Raw genomic sequence first — 20266 nt, forward strand, 5'->3', positions numbered from 1 at the left:
ACCTACCATGTGTATTACATTAAGCAAATTACTTAAGCTTTGCAAGTCAGTTTCCTCACAAGTAAAACGTGAATAACATGAAAATAATGGTACCTAACATTTTTAGTTATTCTAAAGATTAAATTAGATCATCCACATAAAATGCTAAGATAGGGCCTGCCATAAAAAGGAGCTCAATAAAAAAAAATACTACTATTATTATAGTTATTAAATGACCATTATGATGCAAACACTTTTCTAGGAATAGAAAGACTAATAAAATATAATCCATAGCTTTGAGGAGTTTACAATTCTAAAAGAGGAAACAGACACGCAAATAAACAATTACAATTCATTGAGATTACAAACCGTCATAGTCCTAAGAGAGCACAGAGGAGAAAGAAAGCAAAAAAAGAAACCTACTAAATATGAGCAAAGTAGGTTGCCTAGCATCAAAATTCTCTGGTTATTACTAAGTTGCTGGGAAAAGTTCAATATTACCACTATACTTACTTTGGCTTTAGAAACTAAATCACCCAGATTTTACATTAAATAGGTTAAAACAAAGATGACAATCTTTTACTTTAAAACTTCTCTTATTTTAAAACTCTTAGTTATAGGTTTAAACAAACTAGCTTTTAATGGAGCTGAACTTTGTCCCTTCAAATCAGCTGAGGCAAGATTTTGCCAACATTCACTTTAAATGTGCAAGTCCAAGTGTCTTCTCAGCATCTATACATATTTCATTTTGGCATATTTGTCATTCAAGCTTACTTCCAAAGTTAAAACAATTACAAGTTTGGTTGGTAAAGAGTCTCTATATAAAATTATGTTTGCTGTTTCTGTTAAATAATTTAACATTTACCTAAAAATGACAAATCTGATTAGTTAAATGTCAGACTACTGTACAAATAACATCCTCAGTATATTCATTTTTGCAAGTATTTTATACAATTTCCTGCAACAAAAGCCAAAGGAAAATATTTCAAAAATAATTTTTATTTAATTTATCCCTTTTTATTCAACACTGAGTCAACCAAAGAGAACATTTTCATCCATCACAAATAATCTGCTATAATGACTGCAGTGTTCATAATTAAACCATTACAAAAATAAAAATAGAAAGTAGTCACTACTTGTCACAAGTATTAAGGATTTAGTTACTAATTATTATACTAATTATTCATTTAACACCATCACAAAAACAAAGAAATGAAACAAAACATACCCAGACTACTATGGACACAGACCCTAGCTTTTGAATAAAACCATAAAATTTATATATAGGATAGTTGTGCTTAATCCAAAGGGAAATATTCATAAGAACTTCATACAACCTAATAGGAAATATATCAAATTCATTGTCCATTAAAGATAAAAACATAATATGCCAATAAGGGAATTATACAGCTGATAAATGTACCCATTGATAATATATTTAATCAAATGTTAATTTCTGCCCTCATTCTTTCCTTAGATTTAACACATACTAGAAGATACAAGCTTGTTTTCATTATATTGTTAGAAAAATTGTTAAATACTTTCCTAGAGTTATAAGTAACCATTAAATGAGATGTTGCAATTTGAAACCTTAATCTATCTGGAATTATTTTAATTAATAATTATACAAAGAGATCACACAATCTTAGAAAACTAAGTTTGGTTAGTTCAACTTAAGATTTGAAATATGGACATTTGCAAAAGAAGCCACGATTACAATTCTTAGACAGCTGAGTCTAACCACCAAGAAGAAAGCAACAAATAAAATTTTTTAAGTACAAAAAAAAGGTGGCATCAGCTTTTGACTAATTCTATATTTATACTTTTCTAGGAAATAAGCTCTGGGTTTTTTGGGGGTTTTTTTGACACCTCAGCAAATGCAGAAGTAAGTTTTTGCTTTTCTGTTTTTTTGCAGTCAATCATACTCACTGGTGGCAACTGTGGTTTTCAACCCTGGCTACACATCAGAATCACTTATGAAAAGTTACTGATGCTTTTCACCACCCCAGGCCTGTTAAACCAGAATTTTCAAGGTTGGAGACTTACATTTTTCTAAAGTTTGAAAGGTGATTCTCACAAACAACAAGGGTAAAAAACCACTACATTGATTTTATTTACAGTTAGAATAAAGCAAAAAGGTAAATTCAGATCCCACAGAATCTTAGATTCAACATTCATTCAGCAATACATTTAAGGTCCTAACTATATGCCCAGCACTACCCAGCACTATATGCAAAACCCAGAGCTAGGTTCTCCATCCAGGCATTCTGACTACAGAGCACAGGTTTTTAATCACCCTACTACTGTCAGAACATGATTAATAAATCTGACAGTTAGTACGGTGACAATAAATATAAATAAATCAGAATGGTATTTTTCCTTTGAGGAGTTTATAGTCTAGTAGAAAGAAACAGATACATAAACAGGTAATTATAATACAGGAGCCTAATTTCTGTGGCAAAAGGAATTAGAGGGTACTATGGGAAAAGAGAGGAGAAACAGCAACTAGAGACTCAGATTTCCTAAAGGAGATAATATTTGGAATAAATGTTAACAGCAGTGAAATCCAGTCTCCATCCATAGGTTTAACTTTAAAAAATAACTCAGTTCAATAAGTATTTAAAAAGATCCCTCTTTACCACTTACCAATAGTAGCCTCAAGTTGCTGGAGTAGGCCCAAGTTACCTGAACAGAATTCTGGAGTCATATATACAATCCGATACTTGCCTCTGTAAAAACAAACAAAAGAAAAAGAAAAAAAACAGGAAAGAAAACATACCAATAATAAAGAAAATAGTCATCTCAATGAATTACAACTTAAAATCCTGGATAAATGTTTAAATAATACATTATGCCACTTATGAAAAACTAAATGAATGCTATATATGTGTGTGTCTACATAGTATTCACATATGTGTTATTTGATTTCTCTTCAATACATCAAAATAAAAAGCGATCATGCCTGTCAGGGAGTATTTAGCACTAAGGTGACATTAGAAGCCAGCAGTCTATTTCCCTTCAAACTCAAGTGCTTGAGGTAAACGATCAAGCCTATAATCAACCTTTCATGGTATTATCAGTCTACCAACATACCAGCCTCTTTCTCGAGAACTATAACCCACTATCCTCACTCCCCCATGATGAAACCCTCAGCATTCGTGTTTATTCTACATATTCTGCTCGCTTGCCAGGGATAGACTCGGTCCAAGTCATGCCAACTAATCTCTGTTCTAGAATCTGGAGGTCTGATCAAGAAAGAATCAGTCAGCCTCTGCAAGCAACAGGACCTGCAACAAAAGAAAGAAAGGAAAGGAAAAAAGAAAGAGGAAAAAAGGAGCTGCAAAGCAGCCATCTTCTAATTTGCAACTAGAGAGAGGCAAAGAACACCTACCTCTTCAGAGAAAAAAACAGGAAGACATACAGAGACTACAGATAAAAGGAAAACCCTATTTTATTTACCATACCCATTTCCAGTCTCTTCCTTAAGGGCTGACTAATTTTTCAGTGGGTTCCATGACTATATGCCTAATAAAAAATTCAATATTCACTTAAGCTAGCTTGACTTCTAGTTTAACTTCTATTCTGGGCAGACAGAATCCTCATTAAGACAATACTTGTAAGAAAGGGTAGATCTAGGGCAAAATATTTAGAGTCTGTCATTCATTCTAGCAAACAAAGACCTAGGTCAAGTCAAATAAAATGAAACTCAATTTTCTATATGAAAAAACTTCATAATAGTCTATTCATACAACAAATATTTGAGTGTCTATTGCATGCTAAGCATTGTGCTTTCATTAGGAATCGATCAGCAGCAAAAGAGATATGTCTTTACCATCATGAAATTAGTATTTTAATTAACATATGAAACAGTATAAATGATAAACTGATATCAAACTGTCCAGGTTTGAATCTTAGTTCTACTTTTTACAAGGTAAATGATCTCAGGCAAGTTATTTAATTTTAGTGTGCCCCATTTTCTTTGGCATAAAACAGTGACAATAATTATCAAAACAGCTAATTCTTCAGGTATTTAGATTCAAGGTAAACCCAATTAAAATCCCAGTAGGCATTTTAGTTGAAATAATGATACTGAAATACTTATGGAAATACAAAGGACCTAGAATAGCCAAAACAACTTTGAAAGAACAAAACCGGAGCAACTGCACTATCTGATCTGAAGGCTTATTATAAAGCTATGGTAATGAAGACACCAATGAAGACAGACAAATAGATCCACAGAACAGAGAATTGAGAGTGTAGCAATAGACCCACATGTATGCAATTTATTTTTGACAAAGGTACAAAGACAATTTAATATAAAAGGATAGTCTTCACCAAATGGAGCTAAAACAATCAGATATTCATATGTGAAAAATATAAAAATAAACTATAAATGATACTTCATACAACATACAAAATTTGCTAATAATGGATAATAAAACTAAATGTAAAACTTAAAACTATGAAACTTTTAGGAGAAAACATAAAAGAAAATCTTTGTGATGCAAAGATTTCTTAGATTAAATGTCAAAAGCAAAATCCATAAAAGAACAAATAGACAAAATGGACTTTATCAAAATGGAAAACAGCTGCTCTTCAAAAGAACTATGAAGAGAATGAAAAGTCATAAATTGGGAGAAAATGTTTGCAAAGCATATATCAAATAAAGGATTTGTATTCAGAATACAGAAAGGTCTATAAAAACTCAGTAAGGAAAGAAAACAAAGAACAGGCAAAAGACTTGAATAGACACTTCCTCAAAGAAGGTATACAGATGGCCAAAAAGCATATGAAAAGGTGCTCAACATAAGTAGTCATTGAGAAAAGCAAATTAAATACACAATGAGATTCTCCTAGAATTGCCAAATTAAAGATTGGCCGTACTAAGTGATAAAAGGTATGAGGAATAATTGGATCTCCCATGTAGTGCTGGTGGGAATGTAAATTGGTACAACCACTCTCAAAATGTTTGATAATTTCTTAAAAAGTTAAACATAAGTATTACAATATGACCCAGCAATGCCACTTCTAGGTATATACACAAGACCACAGAAAACATGTCCATAACAAAACTTGTACACAAATGTTCATGACACCATTGTTCATAACAGCCAAAAAGTGGAAACTACCCAAATACTCATCACTGATGGATAAACAAAATGTGGTATGCCCATACAATGGCATATCATTCAGTCATAAAAAGAAATGAACTACTGATAACATTATGCTAAGTGGAAGAAGCCAGATCCAGAAGGCCACATACTACATAAGTTCATTTACAGAAATATCCAGAATAGGCAAAGTGCAGAGACAGAAAGTAGGTTAATGGTTGGAAAGGGGTAGAAAAGAGGAAAATAAGGAGTGACTGTTTAATGAGTAAGGGAGTTCTTTTGAGAGTGATAAAAATGTTCTAGAATTAAATAGTGATGATGGGTATATAACATTACTAATATATAAAAGCCACCAGACTTTTGAAATGGTTAAAATGGTAAATGTTATGTTCTGTGAATTTTGCCTCAATTAGAAAAAACCTAAACATATTACATCCACCACATGATCCAGTCTTCCCATACCTAGGTATACATCAATGATAAGAAAACATATGCCCATACAAAATCTTACATATAAATATTCATGGCAGCTTCATTTGTAATAACTCAAACTGGAAACAATCAAAATGTCTATTAGGTGAATGGATAAACAACTGCAACATATCCATATAATGTAATCTACTCAACAGTAAAAGGAATGAACTATTAATAAATGTAACAACATGGATGAATCTCAAAATAATTATGCTGCATTATTTAAACCACATAAAAAAAAAGCACATATTATATGACTGATTCCTTTTACATACAATTTTAGAAAACACCAGGTAATCTAGTGATAAAAAGCAGAGTAGCAATTACCTTGTACCTGGGGTTAAAAAAAAAAAGGTAAACTTTGGGGATGAGGAATATGTTCATTATCAGGATTGTGGTGATAATTTTGTGGATGTACAAATATGTCAAAACTTATCAAATTACACATTTTCAGTATGTAAAATTTACTGTAAGTCAATTACACCTCAATAAAGGTGATTAAAATGTTTAGAAAAAAAGAAGATACATGTTCACAAAAAGACTTTTACAGGAATGTTTACTGCAGCTTTATTAATAATAGCCCAAAACTGGAAATAGCCTAGGTATTGATCATTAACGAAATGTAAAAAGTATGTTATATTCAAATAGTAAAATACCACTCAGATATATTTTTAAAACTAATGATACATGCAACAACATGGAGGAAGCTCAAAAACATTATACTGAATAAAAGAGGTCTTACACAAAAAAGCCCATATTGTGTGATTCCATTTATATGAAATCTTGGAAAAAAATCAGAACAGTGGTTTGCCTCAGGATGGAGGATGGAAGGACAGACTGGGAAGGGACATGAAGGAACTTTCTGGAGTGACAGTAATATTCTATATCTTATTTGAGGTTTGGTTTACATATTTATATGCATTTATCAAAACTCAGTAAATGCATATATGTTTTGTATATATTAATACACATAGGGTGACTGTTTAATGGGTATGAGAGTTGTTTTGGAGTGATGAAAATGTTATGGAATTAGAACATACATACATATGTACATATATATTAATATATATACACACACATTTTTGGTGTATCCAAAATGATATTCTTCTTAGGAATTACATCATGACAGAATTGGTAGGGCAACAGATCTAAAAATCCAGTCCCTGCTCAGCCACAAATTCACTGAGTGATTTTGGGCAAATTACTGGGCCTCAGTTTTCTCATCTATAAAATGAGACCTATCTAGATATTCTCAAAGTTCTCTTCTAAAACCAAAATTTTATAATTCCCTGGCTATGATGCTAATTCTTATACCCTGAGAACTGAGAATAATAGATTTCTGTAAGTCTGAAAGATTTAACAGTTCTGCAAATGTACTATAAAAAGAAAGTACATTTTTAAATCATGGACATACATTAAATACATACACTAAATAAAATTTTGTGTGTACAAAATTCTCTTACATACTGTAGACACGGGAACACATGATCGGAAATCATAAATCACTCACAATTTAATATCATTTAGGACGTTTTCTGACTGCGCTGATCCAAGAAAGCAAGCCGGAATGTTGGACATTCTGCAAGAAGAAAAACAAATACTCTGAAACCATGTACACAAAACAAATATCACCTCCATTCCAAGTAAGAAGGAATAAATAAATATAATAATGTGCATTCCTCTTCTTTGCAATCTTATTTTTTTTTGTAACTAAGTTGATAAACAAATTCCTTCAAGGACCCTATCAGAGGCAGGTTTTTAAAGTGTGTCTTTCAAAAAGACTGCAAGCTCAGGGCAGTGGAGGTTTGGGGAAATGATGTGAGACTGGTTAATGGGTATAAACATAGAGTTAGATCAAATAAATAAGTTCCAACGTTTGATAACCCAGTAGGATAACTATAGTTAACCACAATAGATTATATATTTCAAAATAACTAGAAGCGAAGATTTGAAATGCTCCCAACATAAAGAACTGACAAAGTTCGAGGTGTTGGATATCCTAAATGCCCTGATTTGATTATTACACATTTTATGCATGAATCAAAATACCACATGTCCCCAATAAATGTGTATGAATATTATGTTCTAACAACAACAACAAAAAGATAGCAAGTTCAGGTTGAAGAAGTTGGAAAGTTTTTCATAGATAAAAAATATACTTCCATGTATATACTTCATATCAAGCTAAAGAGGAAGGGTAACAGAAAGAGAAAAGAATTTTGGGATATTCAATGTAAGCTAGCATGAAGTAATAATGCTTTTTTAAAAAATTTTATCAGGCCTACCTGATAGCATTGAATTACAGAGAACTCAAGAAAGTTTCATCACAATAGATATATTTAAGAAAAAAAAAAAAAAAAAAAAAAAAAAAAAGAGAACTCAAGAAAGAAGATAGAGTCTCCCACTAAAGTATCACTTATTACCAACAGAGATAAAGCAACATTTGCAGACACGTTATTGTGAACTAGATTTTAACATACATGATAGATCTCATGTTCCATTCACAGAAGAAAAAAAGAGGGCAATGATAACATGACTTACTTAAGCTGGAGCACTTGGTCTTCCATCAAAGAAATAAGGGGGGAGATGACAAGGCCAATCTTGCCAACATAAACAGGTGGATACTGGAAACACAAACTCTTTCCATATCCTTGCAATAAAAATAACAAACTCAGAGAAATAAAAATAAGTCCTTGATACTTTACTTTCTTTTTACAACATATTTGTATGTTGGAATTGGCATTACTAATATGCTATTTCCCTGAAACCTAATTCATGCATAAATTTGAGCATATAGACTCTGTTTACACTCTTCTATATTTTATACCATTTGTATTTGTATTTTAAGAGTTTAATGAAAGATTAAGCATTTGAAACACTTTAAGTTTTATTTTTTAAAGGATTAGGTTATTTGCTTAAGTACAACTTACCAGTTGCCATGACAACAACATTATCTCTTCTTTCTTCCAATACTGAATGAATCACTTTCCACTGAACCCTTGAAGGTAAAATGCAAAAAGCTATTTTGTTTTACTAATAAGAAACCCAGGTACAAGTTAGAATCCACTTAACTTTTTCACTTCCATTAATAGAATTTCCTTCACATTTTTGAGCTTCACATATAAACAAGTACAAACCCTGAAACTTTAAAGCAAGGAACCCCATTTGATCGACTTTCCATTCAAGCCAATAACTAGGAGTTTCCATTTGGTATATGTATTAAATCTCCTTACATGTATCTAAAGTATAAAATAAATTCCAAGCTTCATACTAGATATCTAAAAAAATCAAAGCTTTAAAATAAATAAGAGAAATGCTCCAGAGACAAGGACTGACTGAAAAGGGAAATGAGCGAACTTTGGGAGCTGATAATAATGGTCTACACCTAAATAAGAATGTAGTTACACAAGTATACATATACTTAAGATTTTATTACCCTTTTATGCAAATTTTATATCAAAGAAAAAAACCGTAAGTAAGATTTAACTCCAGTTAATAATTTAAGGCTGAAGTCCTTAGGGGGAAGTGTAACAATGTCCTCAATTGACCCTGAGATGCATTTTTAAACTTCAGTGGATTAACAGATGGATAGAGAAATGGATATGTGATAAAGCAAGTATCGGAAAATGTTAATTGGTGATTTGAGGTGGTGGGTACACAGGCATTCACAGAAAAAAAAAATTCTTTCAATTTTACTACATCTTAGAAAACTTTCTTAAAATGTCAAGGGAAGGTGATCTTCTGGTGTGTTGAATCTTCTCTAAGTGCCAGTGATACAGGGTGCTCAGAAAAGTCATTCATTTGTACACCTATGTGCACTTTTCTGTATGTGGAACTTAAATTTAAACATTTTAATTAAAAGAAAAGAGGAAGGAAATACTTCAGTGGATTATATTTTAAATTCTCAGACTACAAAAAAATCCAGTCTGTAAGATTTTTACAAAAAAATCCAGCATGTAAGATTTTTACGTGTTTATTAATTTTACTCAAATTTATTTGTTCCTTATCTCATTCTTATTCATGTCACTTTTATCCTTATAAATGTGCCCCTTACATTAAATGTAAGTACATCTTGAATATGTTAAAATAACATTATTATTGTTACATTGTTATATAATGAAGTTCTATTCTATAGGCATGCTTTGGACACTATGATGCACAAAATAGATATAGAGACACTTATTTAATGAAAAACAAGTCAGCATTAAAGTAAAATTTATTTTTAAGTGTCTTTAAACCACAGAAACACTCAAAGAAAAACCTTTTTTCCTCACTTATAAAAACTTATGGAAATGAATTTTATATAAGTATTACTTTGAAATAATTTTACAGTCACTTATAGAAAATACAGTGTGGCATGTGTAATCATGTAACTATTGCGCTAAGTGGATGGGTTATTTGCTTTTTTTCCTGTGCGAAGAGAATACTAAATGTATGATTTAATTAACTGAGATTATACTTACGGTTTAAAACTGGAATGGCCAAAGTAGGTCTTGAGGCAAGTAACTTGCATTGCATTGGGTTCTGGCAACAAACAGTCTTAAAATAAAATAAAATGGGCATTTATGTTCAAATAGAAACACACTAAAGGGAGAAAAAGGTTTATTTCATTGGGTTCTTTTAAAGAATATAGTGATAGCTACCATGGGTTACTGTTTTCTGTCTTAATTACAATCCAATTCTGTGTACCAGTCATGACTTCCGGTAAACACTCTGGCTACTACTAAGTATTAGAATTTTGCTGTGATTTACACTTTGCCAGCACTGTAAAAAACTGATGTTTTAGAATCAACTATACTTCCAAAATTTAACATTTAGAACAAACTATGGCAGGCAATATATCAAGTCCACATTTTATAATATAACCAACTTTTGATTAATGATAATTAGAAATTATATTAGTGTCACAACAAAAGTTCACAGATAAAAATAAAATCTTCATTTTAGTTACCTAAAACTAAATCTAGTTACACATAAATTTGGTTACCTAAATCTACTTTAGTTATCTAGATCTAACCTAATTGTGTAAATTTAGTTACCTAAATCTTTGATCAAAATTCTAACTGCACAGCACAATGGAGTTACATTAGCTCTAGCCAACTGACTTTCACTGTTCACCGTTAGGCTGAATGATTCATGAGTAGCCAAGAAAGGGCAAAACAAAGAATTAAGATAATTTATCACTAAACAAATTTTTACTTCATTATTTTACTCATTATTTTACTTCCCAGCATTAATAATTTTAAGTAGAAAACTAAACTGATTTGGAGAAATCATGTCTCTATTTAATACAAGAAAACAAAGGAAAAATCATTTTATCCACACAACACTACTTTTACTCTATTTTTATAAATAGAAAGAATGTGTTTTGTGGAAACAAAAGCACTAAAGGAATTTAATGGAAAGTTTATAGAATCCAATAATTAACTATGTCACAAAGTCCCTGACCTCCAAAACATTCAAAACGTGGTAACAGAGGTGAGTCATTTCAAACATATTTTAGTGCTTACCCTTATCTTCTTCTTCTTCTTCAATAGCTTCATTTTCATATTTTTCTTGCTCTTCAATAGCTTCATTTTCATCTTCATCTTCTTCAGTTGGAAGACCCAGATTTCTTTCCATTTCTAAGCACTGAGAATCAGTTGGTTCTACCATGCCATTATTTAGGTTCTCTGAAAACTGAAAGTTTAAAAGAAATTTTAAAAGCAAAACCACTGACAGTGTCATATCTTTTTCACCAAACACAAAAGGAGTATTATTAACAGAGCCTACAATTTTGTTCAAAGCTGGCAGATGTGCAAGCAATGCCACAAAAGAACATGTGTGCTCCAGTTTAAATATGTATTCATGAATGGTTTATAAGGCACAGGGCCAAAGATGGAATAATTCCAGCATAAACAAGGTTCATTAATAGCATATAATGAACTGCCCCTGGGGAAAGCTATCATAAATTTTGATTTGGGATAATTTTAAAGATTTTTTTCTTTATTGTTCTTCAATGTTTTCAATCCCCAAGTGGTAAATTTGGATTTTAATGTTATTTTTGTAATCAGTTTCTCTACCTCATGTTATCAGTCACATTCTATTTTAGTAAAGATAAGGCTTAAGCTATAAGCAAACAGTAAATGTGCTGGAATTATCAAAACAAACAAAAAATTCAAATAATTTTAGAAAAGGAATATTACAAATTTGAAATAGTTATTTAATTTTGGTTTGACAGTATCTGATTTTCTCCCCTAACTAAAGACTGTCTATTTCAAGAATGTTAGGATGTTTCACAATTGTTTCATCTGTAAAATTTTTTACTAAGGAGTGACAAAAAGACTTTATTAAACCACAGTTTTTATTTTCTCTTCTTAATAAACCTTTCATTTAATATTTTGACTTTAAAGGTTTTTTCAAAAAGTGTATTCATTTCAAGCCTGGAACAGAAAAAATAGTGACTCTTTTTGATTTTTAATTCAAGTCCACAAACACATTTACAAAGCATTTTTAAAATAGGGTTCTCTAATATGTGCATCCAAGTTGCCTTCTAAGAGATTCAATATGAATATAATGTTTGTAAAAGTCCGTAAGTATCCCATAAACAAATTACTTGAACAGTAACTCCTCAGAGAAATGGTTAGTCAATAAAGAAATAGGATTTAGTAATGATGTCCTACTACTAAAGTTAGATAATATTTAATAAACACTTACTAAATGCCAGGCTTTACACTAAGCTCTTCACAACCAACACCTTAAATAATTACTATAACTGTTAACCGAGTATCAAAAATGCTAAGAAACTTGCCAAAAGTCACACAGCTATTAATAATAACTGGAGATTGTGGGATTCAAATCCATATCTGAATTCAGAATCTACATTCTTAATCACTACCCACTACTCAGCTTCAAAACTAGGAATAAGGAAATTAGTCTCATTTAATAAAACAAAAAAAATCTCATCAACCTAAAGATGAGGACTAAAAAGTATACATAATGGTAAACTTCTGTGTTTTCCATTGTTTTTCATTTAATTTGGCTAAATTAGCTTTTCTTTCTTCTACATCTTTGATTCACAACATCTGACAAAGAAACTGGAGGTTGAGTGAGGAAGTAGAAAATATATAAATTATAAAGTACTATTTTCATCTTTGATAATAAACTGGAGTAAACCCAAACTATTTAAACCATTAGAAAATTGTATATGATATAAAATATCCATAGTAAATAATACTAAAGTAAAGATTACTGAATGTACAAAAGCAGAACTTCCAAATAAAAGAAGATATACATGGATCAGAAGAAAGGAAAGCCAACTTCAATACTTCAATAGTGAGAGCTGAATCACTACCCATATGCTAGGAAAAGATTAAAAGAAAGTGACACAAGAATATAAGAAAGGCCAGGTGCGGTGGCTCACACATATAATCCTAGTACTGTGAGCCAGCGAGGCTGGAGGATGGCTTGAGTTCAGGAGTTTGAGATAAGCCTGAGCAAGAGCAAGAGCTTGTCTCTACAAAAAAAAGTGAAAACTTAGCGGAGTGTGGTGGCACAAGTCTGTAGTCCCAGCTACCTGGGAGGCTGAGGCAGGAGAATTGCTTGAACCCAGGAGTTTCAGGTTGCAGTGAATTATGATAATGCCACTGCACTCTAGCCAGGGCAACAGACAGAGCAAGTGTCAAAAAAAAAAAAAAAAAGAGGAAGAAACAAATACATTGAAAAATTAGTATACTATTTATGAAACATTATTCATAGACTATATAAAGATACAAAGAAATACAAATTGGAAAACAGGAAATCTAATATGAAATCTAATGTACATAACTAGTTGCAATTCCATTGTGTGACCTGGTTTAGAATTAAGTAATGTTTTATTTAAATATCCTCTAGAAAGAACCAGAAGTAACTTTTCCATAATTTTAAACATACCTTAAGCATCTCCACTTCTAAATCTTCATCACTTTCAATTACATGAGATGTATCCTTGGGAGCTAAAGGCTTTAAAAAACATACATATTTCAAAGATTAATTTCTAGTACTAGAGTCCATATCTTCTTTTCTGCAAAATAAAGCTCCTATGCACTCCTAGGTGCATAGGAGTAAATAAAGTAAATAAAGATACTCCTAGGTATCTTTACACAACTTCCTCTTCTCTAACAGATAAATATATAATACATATTTATATATTTATATGATAGGTAGTAGGAAAAAGGTAGGGAGGGATGAGCAAAGAAACAACCAAAAAGAAAGAGAGAAATATAGTTAGAAAGATAGAAATATAGTTAGAAAGGTGGGCAAGTTAGATAAACAGACTTAAAATAAAATTGCCTCTCTAAATGACAGTACAAAGTGACAAATTCAACTCTGGTTAAACAATGTCAAACTGCATCTCCCAAGACTTTTGAGTACAAGAACCTCTTCACAGTGTTGGAAGATTCTGTACAAAGCCAAGAACAGTAGTTCTTTTATATCCAGTGGTTTAAAAAAAATTACAGAAAACTACTATGACTGATTATAGTATCTTTAAATAAATCAGTATTTTACAAATAGCATCTACATATATTTGAAAAACAATGTCAGATATGCAATTCACTTAGTTTAATCCTGATGTTTGGATATGAGAAAATTTTACTATAATTTGGCAATCTCCAGGAAGCAAGTGCTCAACAGGATAAGAACCCACACAAAACAAACCCATACGAGTAATAGAAAAAGGACCCCTCAAAATGCCTAATATTTAAATTGAAAGTAGCAAAAGAAAATATAACTTTAACCTGCAAAATTTGAGAAAAAAAAATTTTTAAATAAGTTTTTTACTAAGAGAGAAAAGTTCTTTTAATTTTTAAAGAGGTCTTTAATGAGCAATGGAAACAATGCTAATAATTAGTACACAAAAATAGCAACAATTGGTATAAAAGATGTCAAATTATGAAATCTGAACCATAATTCTATAACCTTATATGAAACATATCACTTTAGTATATACCTAATAAGAAATTTCTAGAAAATTAAAGAGTAATGCAGATGTTAGCAAAAATATAATATTTCCCCAAAAGGGAATCTGCTTTATAAATGGTTGGTATGAGAAAATTTTGAAAACATTTTAAAAATAAAATGCATTTATATACTGACAGCAGTGATATCTAATATAGCTACCAAAACAGAGAATTTCTCAAATAGTAAAACTTCCATTGCCATTAGAAAAATGAAGGGAAAATAACTCTATTAAATGGCTTTCAAAATCTAATTTTTTAAAAAACCTTATTTAAGGCCGGGCGCTGTGGCTCACGCCTGTAATCCTAGCTCTTGGGAGGCCGAGGCGGGCGGAATGCTCAAGGTCAGGAGTTCAAAACCAGCCTGAGCAAGAGCGAGACCCCGTCTCTACTATAAATAGAAAGAAATTAATTGGCCAACTGATATATATATAAAAAAAATTAGCCGGGCATGGTGGCGCATGCCTGTAGTCCCAGCTACCCGGGAGGCTGAGGCAGAAGGATCACTCGAGCCCAGGAGTTTGAGGTTGCTGTGAGCTAGGCTGACGCCACGGCACTCACTCTAGCCTGGGCAACAAAGTGAGACTCTGTCTCAAAAAAAAAAAAAAAAAAAACCTTATTTAAAGGCCAGGCACAATGTAGTTCATGCCTATGATCCGAACACTTTGGGAGGCCAAGGCAGGAGGATTGCTTAAGGCCAGGAGTTTGAGATGAGCCTGGGTAATATAGCAAGACCCCATCCCTACATTTAAAAAAAAAGAAAAAGTAAAAAGTAGCCAGGAGTGCAAAATAGCAACAAAGAAAATAAAGTACCTAGGAATATATTTAACTAAGGAAGTAAAAGACCTCTACAGGAAGAACTATGAAACACTGAAGAAAGAAATAGCAGAGGACGTCAACAGGTTGAAGAATATACCATGCTCATGGGTCGGCAGAATCAACATTGTTAAAATGTCTATACTACCCAAAGTGACCTACAGAGTCAAGGCAATCCCTACTAAAATACCATCATCATTTTTCACAGATATAGAAAAAATAATTTTACGCTTCATATGGAACCAGAGAAGACCCCATATAGCAAAATCAATCCTAGGCAATAAAAACAAAATGGAAGGTATCAATTTACCAGACTTCAAACTATACTACAAGGCTATAGTAATTAAAACAGCTTTGCACTGGCACAAGAACAGGGACATTGACCGGTGGAACAGAACAGAGAACCCAGATATAAAGCCATCAGGAATAACATTTATCGAGTGTCAGCCGGGTGGGGGGTGGGAGGAGGGAGTGGGTATATATAAATATAATGAGTGAGTTGTGCAACGTTTGGGGGATGGTCACGCTTGAAGCTCTGACTAGAGCGGGGGGAGGGGGGGCATGGGCAATATACGTAACATTAACATTTGTACCCCCATAATATGCTGAAAAAAACAAGTAGCCAGGAGTGGTATTGCACACTTCAATTCTAGCTACTCAGGAGACTGAGGCAGGAGGATCACTTGATCCCAGAAGTCTGAGGCTGCAGGAAGCTATGACTGTACTACTGCACTCCAGTCTGGGCAACAGAGCAAGACCCTGTCTTAAAAAAAAAAAAAAAGAAAAGAAAAAATTATGAAAAAATAATCTGACTCTCCAGACAACAGTAAAGGCTAGTGTGATCAGTTTATGAGAGAACCCTCTCACACTGGAATGTAAAGAAAACTCTGTATAAGGAAATAAAACCACCCCCCAAAATCAAGTTTGGAAGAGTAACCACTAGTAGATATAAAAGGAATCCACAAAGGCAGAGATATCAACTATGAAAAAAGCATAAGAAATGATAAAATAGCAAATTACAACAAATTGCCTACTGACACTATAAAATCTTTCCACTATACAATGCTACTTATTGTACTAAGTCAGGAGCAGCAAACTATAGCTTGCAAGCCAAATAAGGCCCACTGTCTGTGTAGATAAAGTTTTACAGGAATACAGATAGGCACATTTGTTTACAATTGTCTATGGCTGTGTTCACACTACAACTGCGGACCTGGGTAGTTGGAAGAGAGATCGTATATCCCAGACCCTAAAATACTTACTATCTACCCCTTTACAGAAAAAAAGATAGCCAACCCTACTAATAACTGAAAAAAGTGTTTCCTCTTTATTTAGTACCTCAGCAGATTTGGAAGTAACATCACTATCATATTCTTCCTGAGCCTGCTGTTCCAACATTTGAAGTTCATATTCTGTAATATCTAACGACATTATACAAATTCTTTCCTTATTATCTTTCAATTCATTGCCTTCTATGCCATCTTCAAATCCATCTTCTTTTTGTTTCACTTCATTTCCAAGTACATTCTGTCCATCATGTTGAACTAAATTATCAAGTATTGTGTCTGACGTCTCTTCTTTAACGTCCATAAAAATTTTATGTTCTCTCGTTTGTTTCTGTTGTACTCCACCAGCAGTTGAATCCTCCAATGATAATAAGTTAAAATTGCCGCTGGGCTTCAGTTCAGCCTCTGTGTTAGTAGAACCAAATATCATCTTCCTCAGTGAATACAGATTTTCTGAAATATCCTTTATTAGGTTAGAAACCCTAAAAAAAAAAATTAAGGTTAATTCAACTTTAATTGCATTAAGTACAAGTTTTAAAGCTTTTTAATAAGTAAAAGCATTCTAAACTAACCATTGCATGAAAGTTGCTCTTCATTTCCAAATGCCCATATAGAATTATAGCTGGGAGGCTACTCTAGCACAGCTAGGCACTCTGCATCCAACAGTTGATTTGTGTGCTTATTAAAAGCCAATAGTGTTTGGCCCTAAATTTGTTTATGCCAACTATACTTTTTTTGTTGATTAATTAAATGTAAAGTAAATCAATGATATATGACCACAAAAATAAAAAAACTATTTTATTAAATTCTAATTTGAATACATGGAAAGACTTAGAAAACTTTTGTTTAAAAACTTATTTGATAAATCATGGTCAAAAGAACTATAAAAGCTCGGAAGAAAAATCATAAAAATTCCTACAACTCTGCACTCAGATTGCTTAAAGCAGGCGTCCTCAAACTACGGCCCTCAGGCCACATGCCGCCCACCTAGGACGTTTATTCTGCCCACTGGGTGTTTTTGCTGCAGCTGCCTGTCCTGCTTAGCAGCCAACTCCTCCCGGGCCCACAGTGCGCACTTTCCAACAATCTGAGGGACAGTGAACTCGCCCCCTGTTTGAAATGTTTGAAAACTCCTGGCTTACAGTATCTTAATTTTTCACTCCATTTTAAAGAAACTAAAATTAGAAATTGTTGATGATACATTATGGGTGTGGTTTAAACAAGAAACACTCTGCAGAACTCTAAACAGCAGGCCTATATATAATGAAAAAGCCTTCACATACACCAAAAGCTTGAGAACAAACATATGTTAATATTTTAAGTTAAAAGAAAATTTTTATGATCCCATTTTACCTTTTTTAATTCACTGATCAATTACTAGTCCCAACTGCAACACATAAATAGTGTTCATGCTGTAAGTTGAAAATGATGCTGTTTTACACCTTTAAAAATCTCAAAACTGAACAGATATTTTTTGGAATGGAAGAAAAAAGACATCAGTAGGTAAATACAATAAGTGAGAAAATATGGATAAGACGCACATGAATAAATATGAACTGAATCCCTTAATTGCAGTTTGCTAATATATAACATTTTAACTAAGTAACTTTAAATGGCTATAATGAAACCTAGTTCTTTGAAATGAAAGACCAACTACTAGAGGGTAAAATAAGGCATAGTGTCTTGTCTTTTTGTTGTAGAGTTTATTAAAGCAATGTTTAAGTATTTCATAAAAGCAGAAATTAAAAGGAGTAAAGGGAGTATGATAAGCAGAGAGACATGTTTTACTACTTAATTAGTGCTTTTGTTTAAGTATTCTAATATTTCTCTATTAAAATCAATGCCTAATAAAATTTGACATGCCTTTAAAATTTTTATATTAATGACTCAAGTAAAAATTTGATTTCTCATGGAAATAAACGACCAAAAGTTCTGAGTTGTTTCATGAGTTATTTCCACAATGAAAGCAGCATCATTAACAGCACTCGAAAGCTGGGCTCAAGCTTAAGCTGACAAAGTCTTCGATAACACAAAATCAAGAACCAAATTAAATTCAAAAACGAAAAACTCATTTCAACATTCCAAAATCCTTTAAATCTTACAAAGAACATTTAGCATTATACACATCTATTCAAATATAAGAACTACATGTACATAGTAGGAAGAGATATGTGACACATTTTAATTGTTAAATGCACAGGGAATGCTGTAACATACACACATAACAGCAGTGGCACAGACCAACTGACAGGAGTGTATGGGCTCATTTATCCAGCACTAGCATCAAAGATTACATGTTTCATGTAAGGCAACTAACACTTACTCTAATAAATACCAAAGGCTGACCTGCCTTCTTCAGTGTACTGTGTACTTTTCCTGCTTTTTTAGGATTGTTATTACGCATATTAGTAGCCTGCAAGCAGACTCAGCACCCAGCAGAATGTCAAGTACATAACAGCAATACAAGACATATATTCAATTTAAATCAATGACTAAGCAGTACTACACAATACCAATACCTTCAGGGTCCACTGAAGCATAAAGCTGTTCCCTTCTGGAACAAATCTTAAACTGCCCTACTTCAAGAGTTCTTAGTTCTAATTTTTATAGTTTTGCCATTCTTTCACAGATTGCCAGCTGTCATTTCAGGCTGGTATCATGTGCATACTAGTCCTTGTTCACACCATTTTTTTTTTTTGCAGACAAGGTCTTGCTCTGTTGCCTAGGCTGGAGTACAGTGGTGTGACTATATTCACTGCAACCTCGAACTCCTGAGTTCAATCAATCCTCCCACCTCAGCCTCCCAATTAAAAGTGTACTTCACCATGCCTGGATAATATATTTTAGAGACAGGGTCTTACTATGTTGGTCAGGCTGGTCTACAACTCCTGGCCTCAAGCAATCCTCCTGCCTCAGCTTCCCAAAGCACTGGGATTACAGATATGAGCCCCTATGGCTGGCTCATTTTTCATTTTAACTAGATATCCACGCTCATCAAACTATATCTATAAACAAAAAGCAAAAATGTCTGAATGTCGCCTCATTTCATTCTGGAAATGCAGAAAATGAGCTTGAATACATGCTTATAAAATGTATTTTGAGGCCGGGCACGGTGGCTCACGCATGAAATCCTAGCACTTGAGTGATCCTTGAGGATCACTCAAGGTCAGGAGTTCGAAACCAGCCCGAGCAAGAGCGAGACCCCATCTCTACTAAAAATAGAAAGAAATTAATTGGTCAACTAAAAATATATATAGAAAAAATTAGCCAGGCATGGTGGCGCATGCCTGTAGTCCCAGATACTTGGGAGCCTGAGGCAGAAGGATCGCTTAAGCCCAGGAGTCTGAGGTTACTGTCAGCTAGGCTGATGCCACAGCACTCTATCCCGGGTGACACAGTGAGACTCTGTCTCAAAAAAAAAGAAAAAGAAAAAAAAATGCATTTTGACTGCTCAGAGGCCTTTTTTTTGTCCCCTCCTCATTCTGAGGTATAATCTAGATAAATTAGGTATTCCTGTAGACTTGTTACAAATAACATAAGAGATTTACCTAGTTCTTATTTTGGCACTAACACTTTACAAGACCCCTGTATTTCCCATTCTCAAGTTTTAAGAAACCTTTTAGTT

The 20266-nt window shown here is 32.9% G+C and overlaps 1 protein-coding gene across 7 annotated transcripts in view; it reads right to left on the reverse strand.

Annotated features, from left to right (window-relative positions):
- WRN (WRN RecQ like helicase) overlaps positions 1–20266 on the reverse strand; it is a 107604-nt gene that overhangs the window by 55986 nt on the left and 31352 nt on the right. For all 7 annotated transcript variants that reach the window (XM_075997126.1, XM_020282486.2, XM_075997128.1 and 4 more), the window contains 8 exons: positions 16694–17123; positions 13476–13544; positions 11075–11243; positions 10028–10103; positions 8495–8562; positions 8106–8214; positions 7075–7143; positions 2626–2708 (listed from right to left, as the gene is read on the reverse strand). In XM_075997126.1, coding sequence (XP_075853241.1) covers positions 2626–2708; positions 7075–7143; positions 8106–8214; positions 8495–8562; positions 10028–10103; positions 11075–11243; positions 13476–13544; positions 16694–17123 — 1073 coding nt within the window. The remainder of the gene's footprint in view (positions 1–2625; positions 2709–7074; positions 7144–8105; positions 8215–8494; positions 8563–10027; positions 10104–11074; positions 11244–13475; positions 13545–16693; positions 17124–20266) is intronic.

The sequence above is a fragment of the Microcebus murinus genome, chromosome 24, assembly GCF_040939455.1.
Source record: "Microcebus murinus isolate Inina chromosome 24, M.murinus_Inina_mat1.0, whole genome shotgun sequence".
NCBI lineage: Eukaryota > Metazoa > Chordata > Mammalia > Primates > Cheirogaleidae > Microcebus > Microcebus murinus.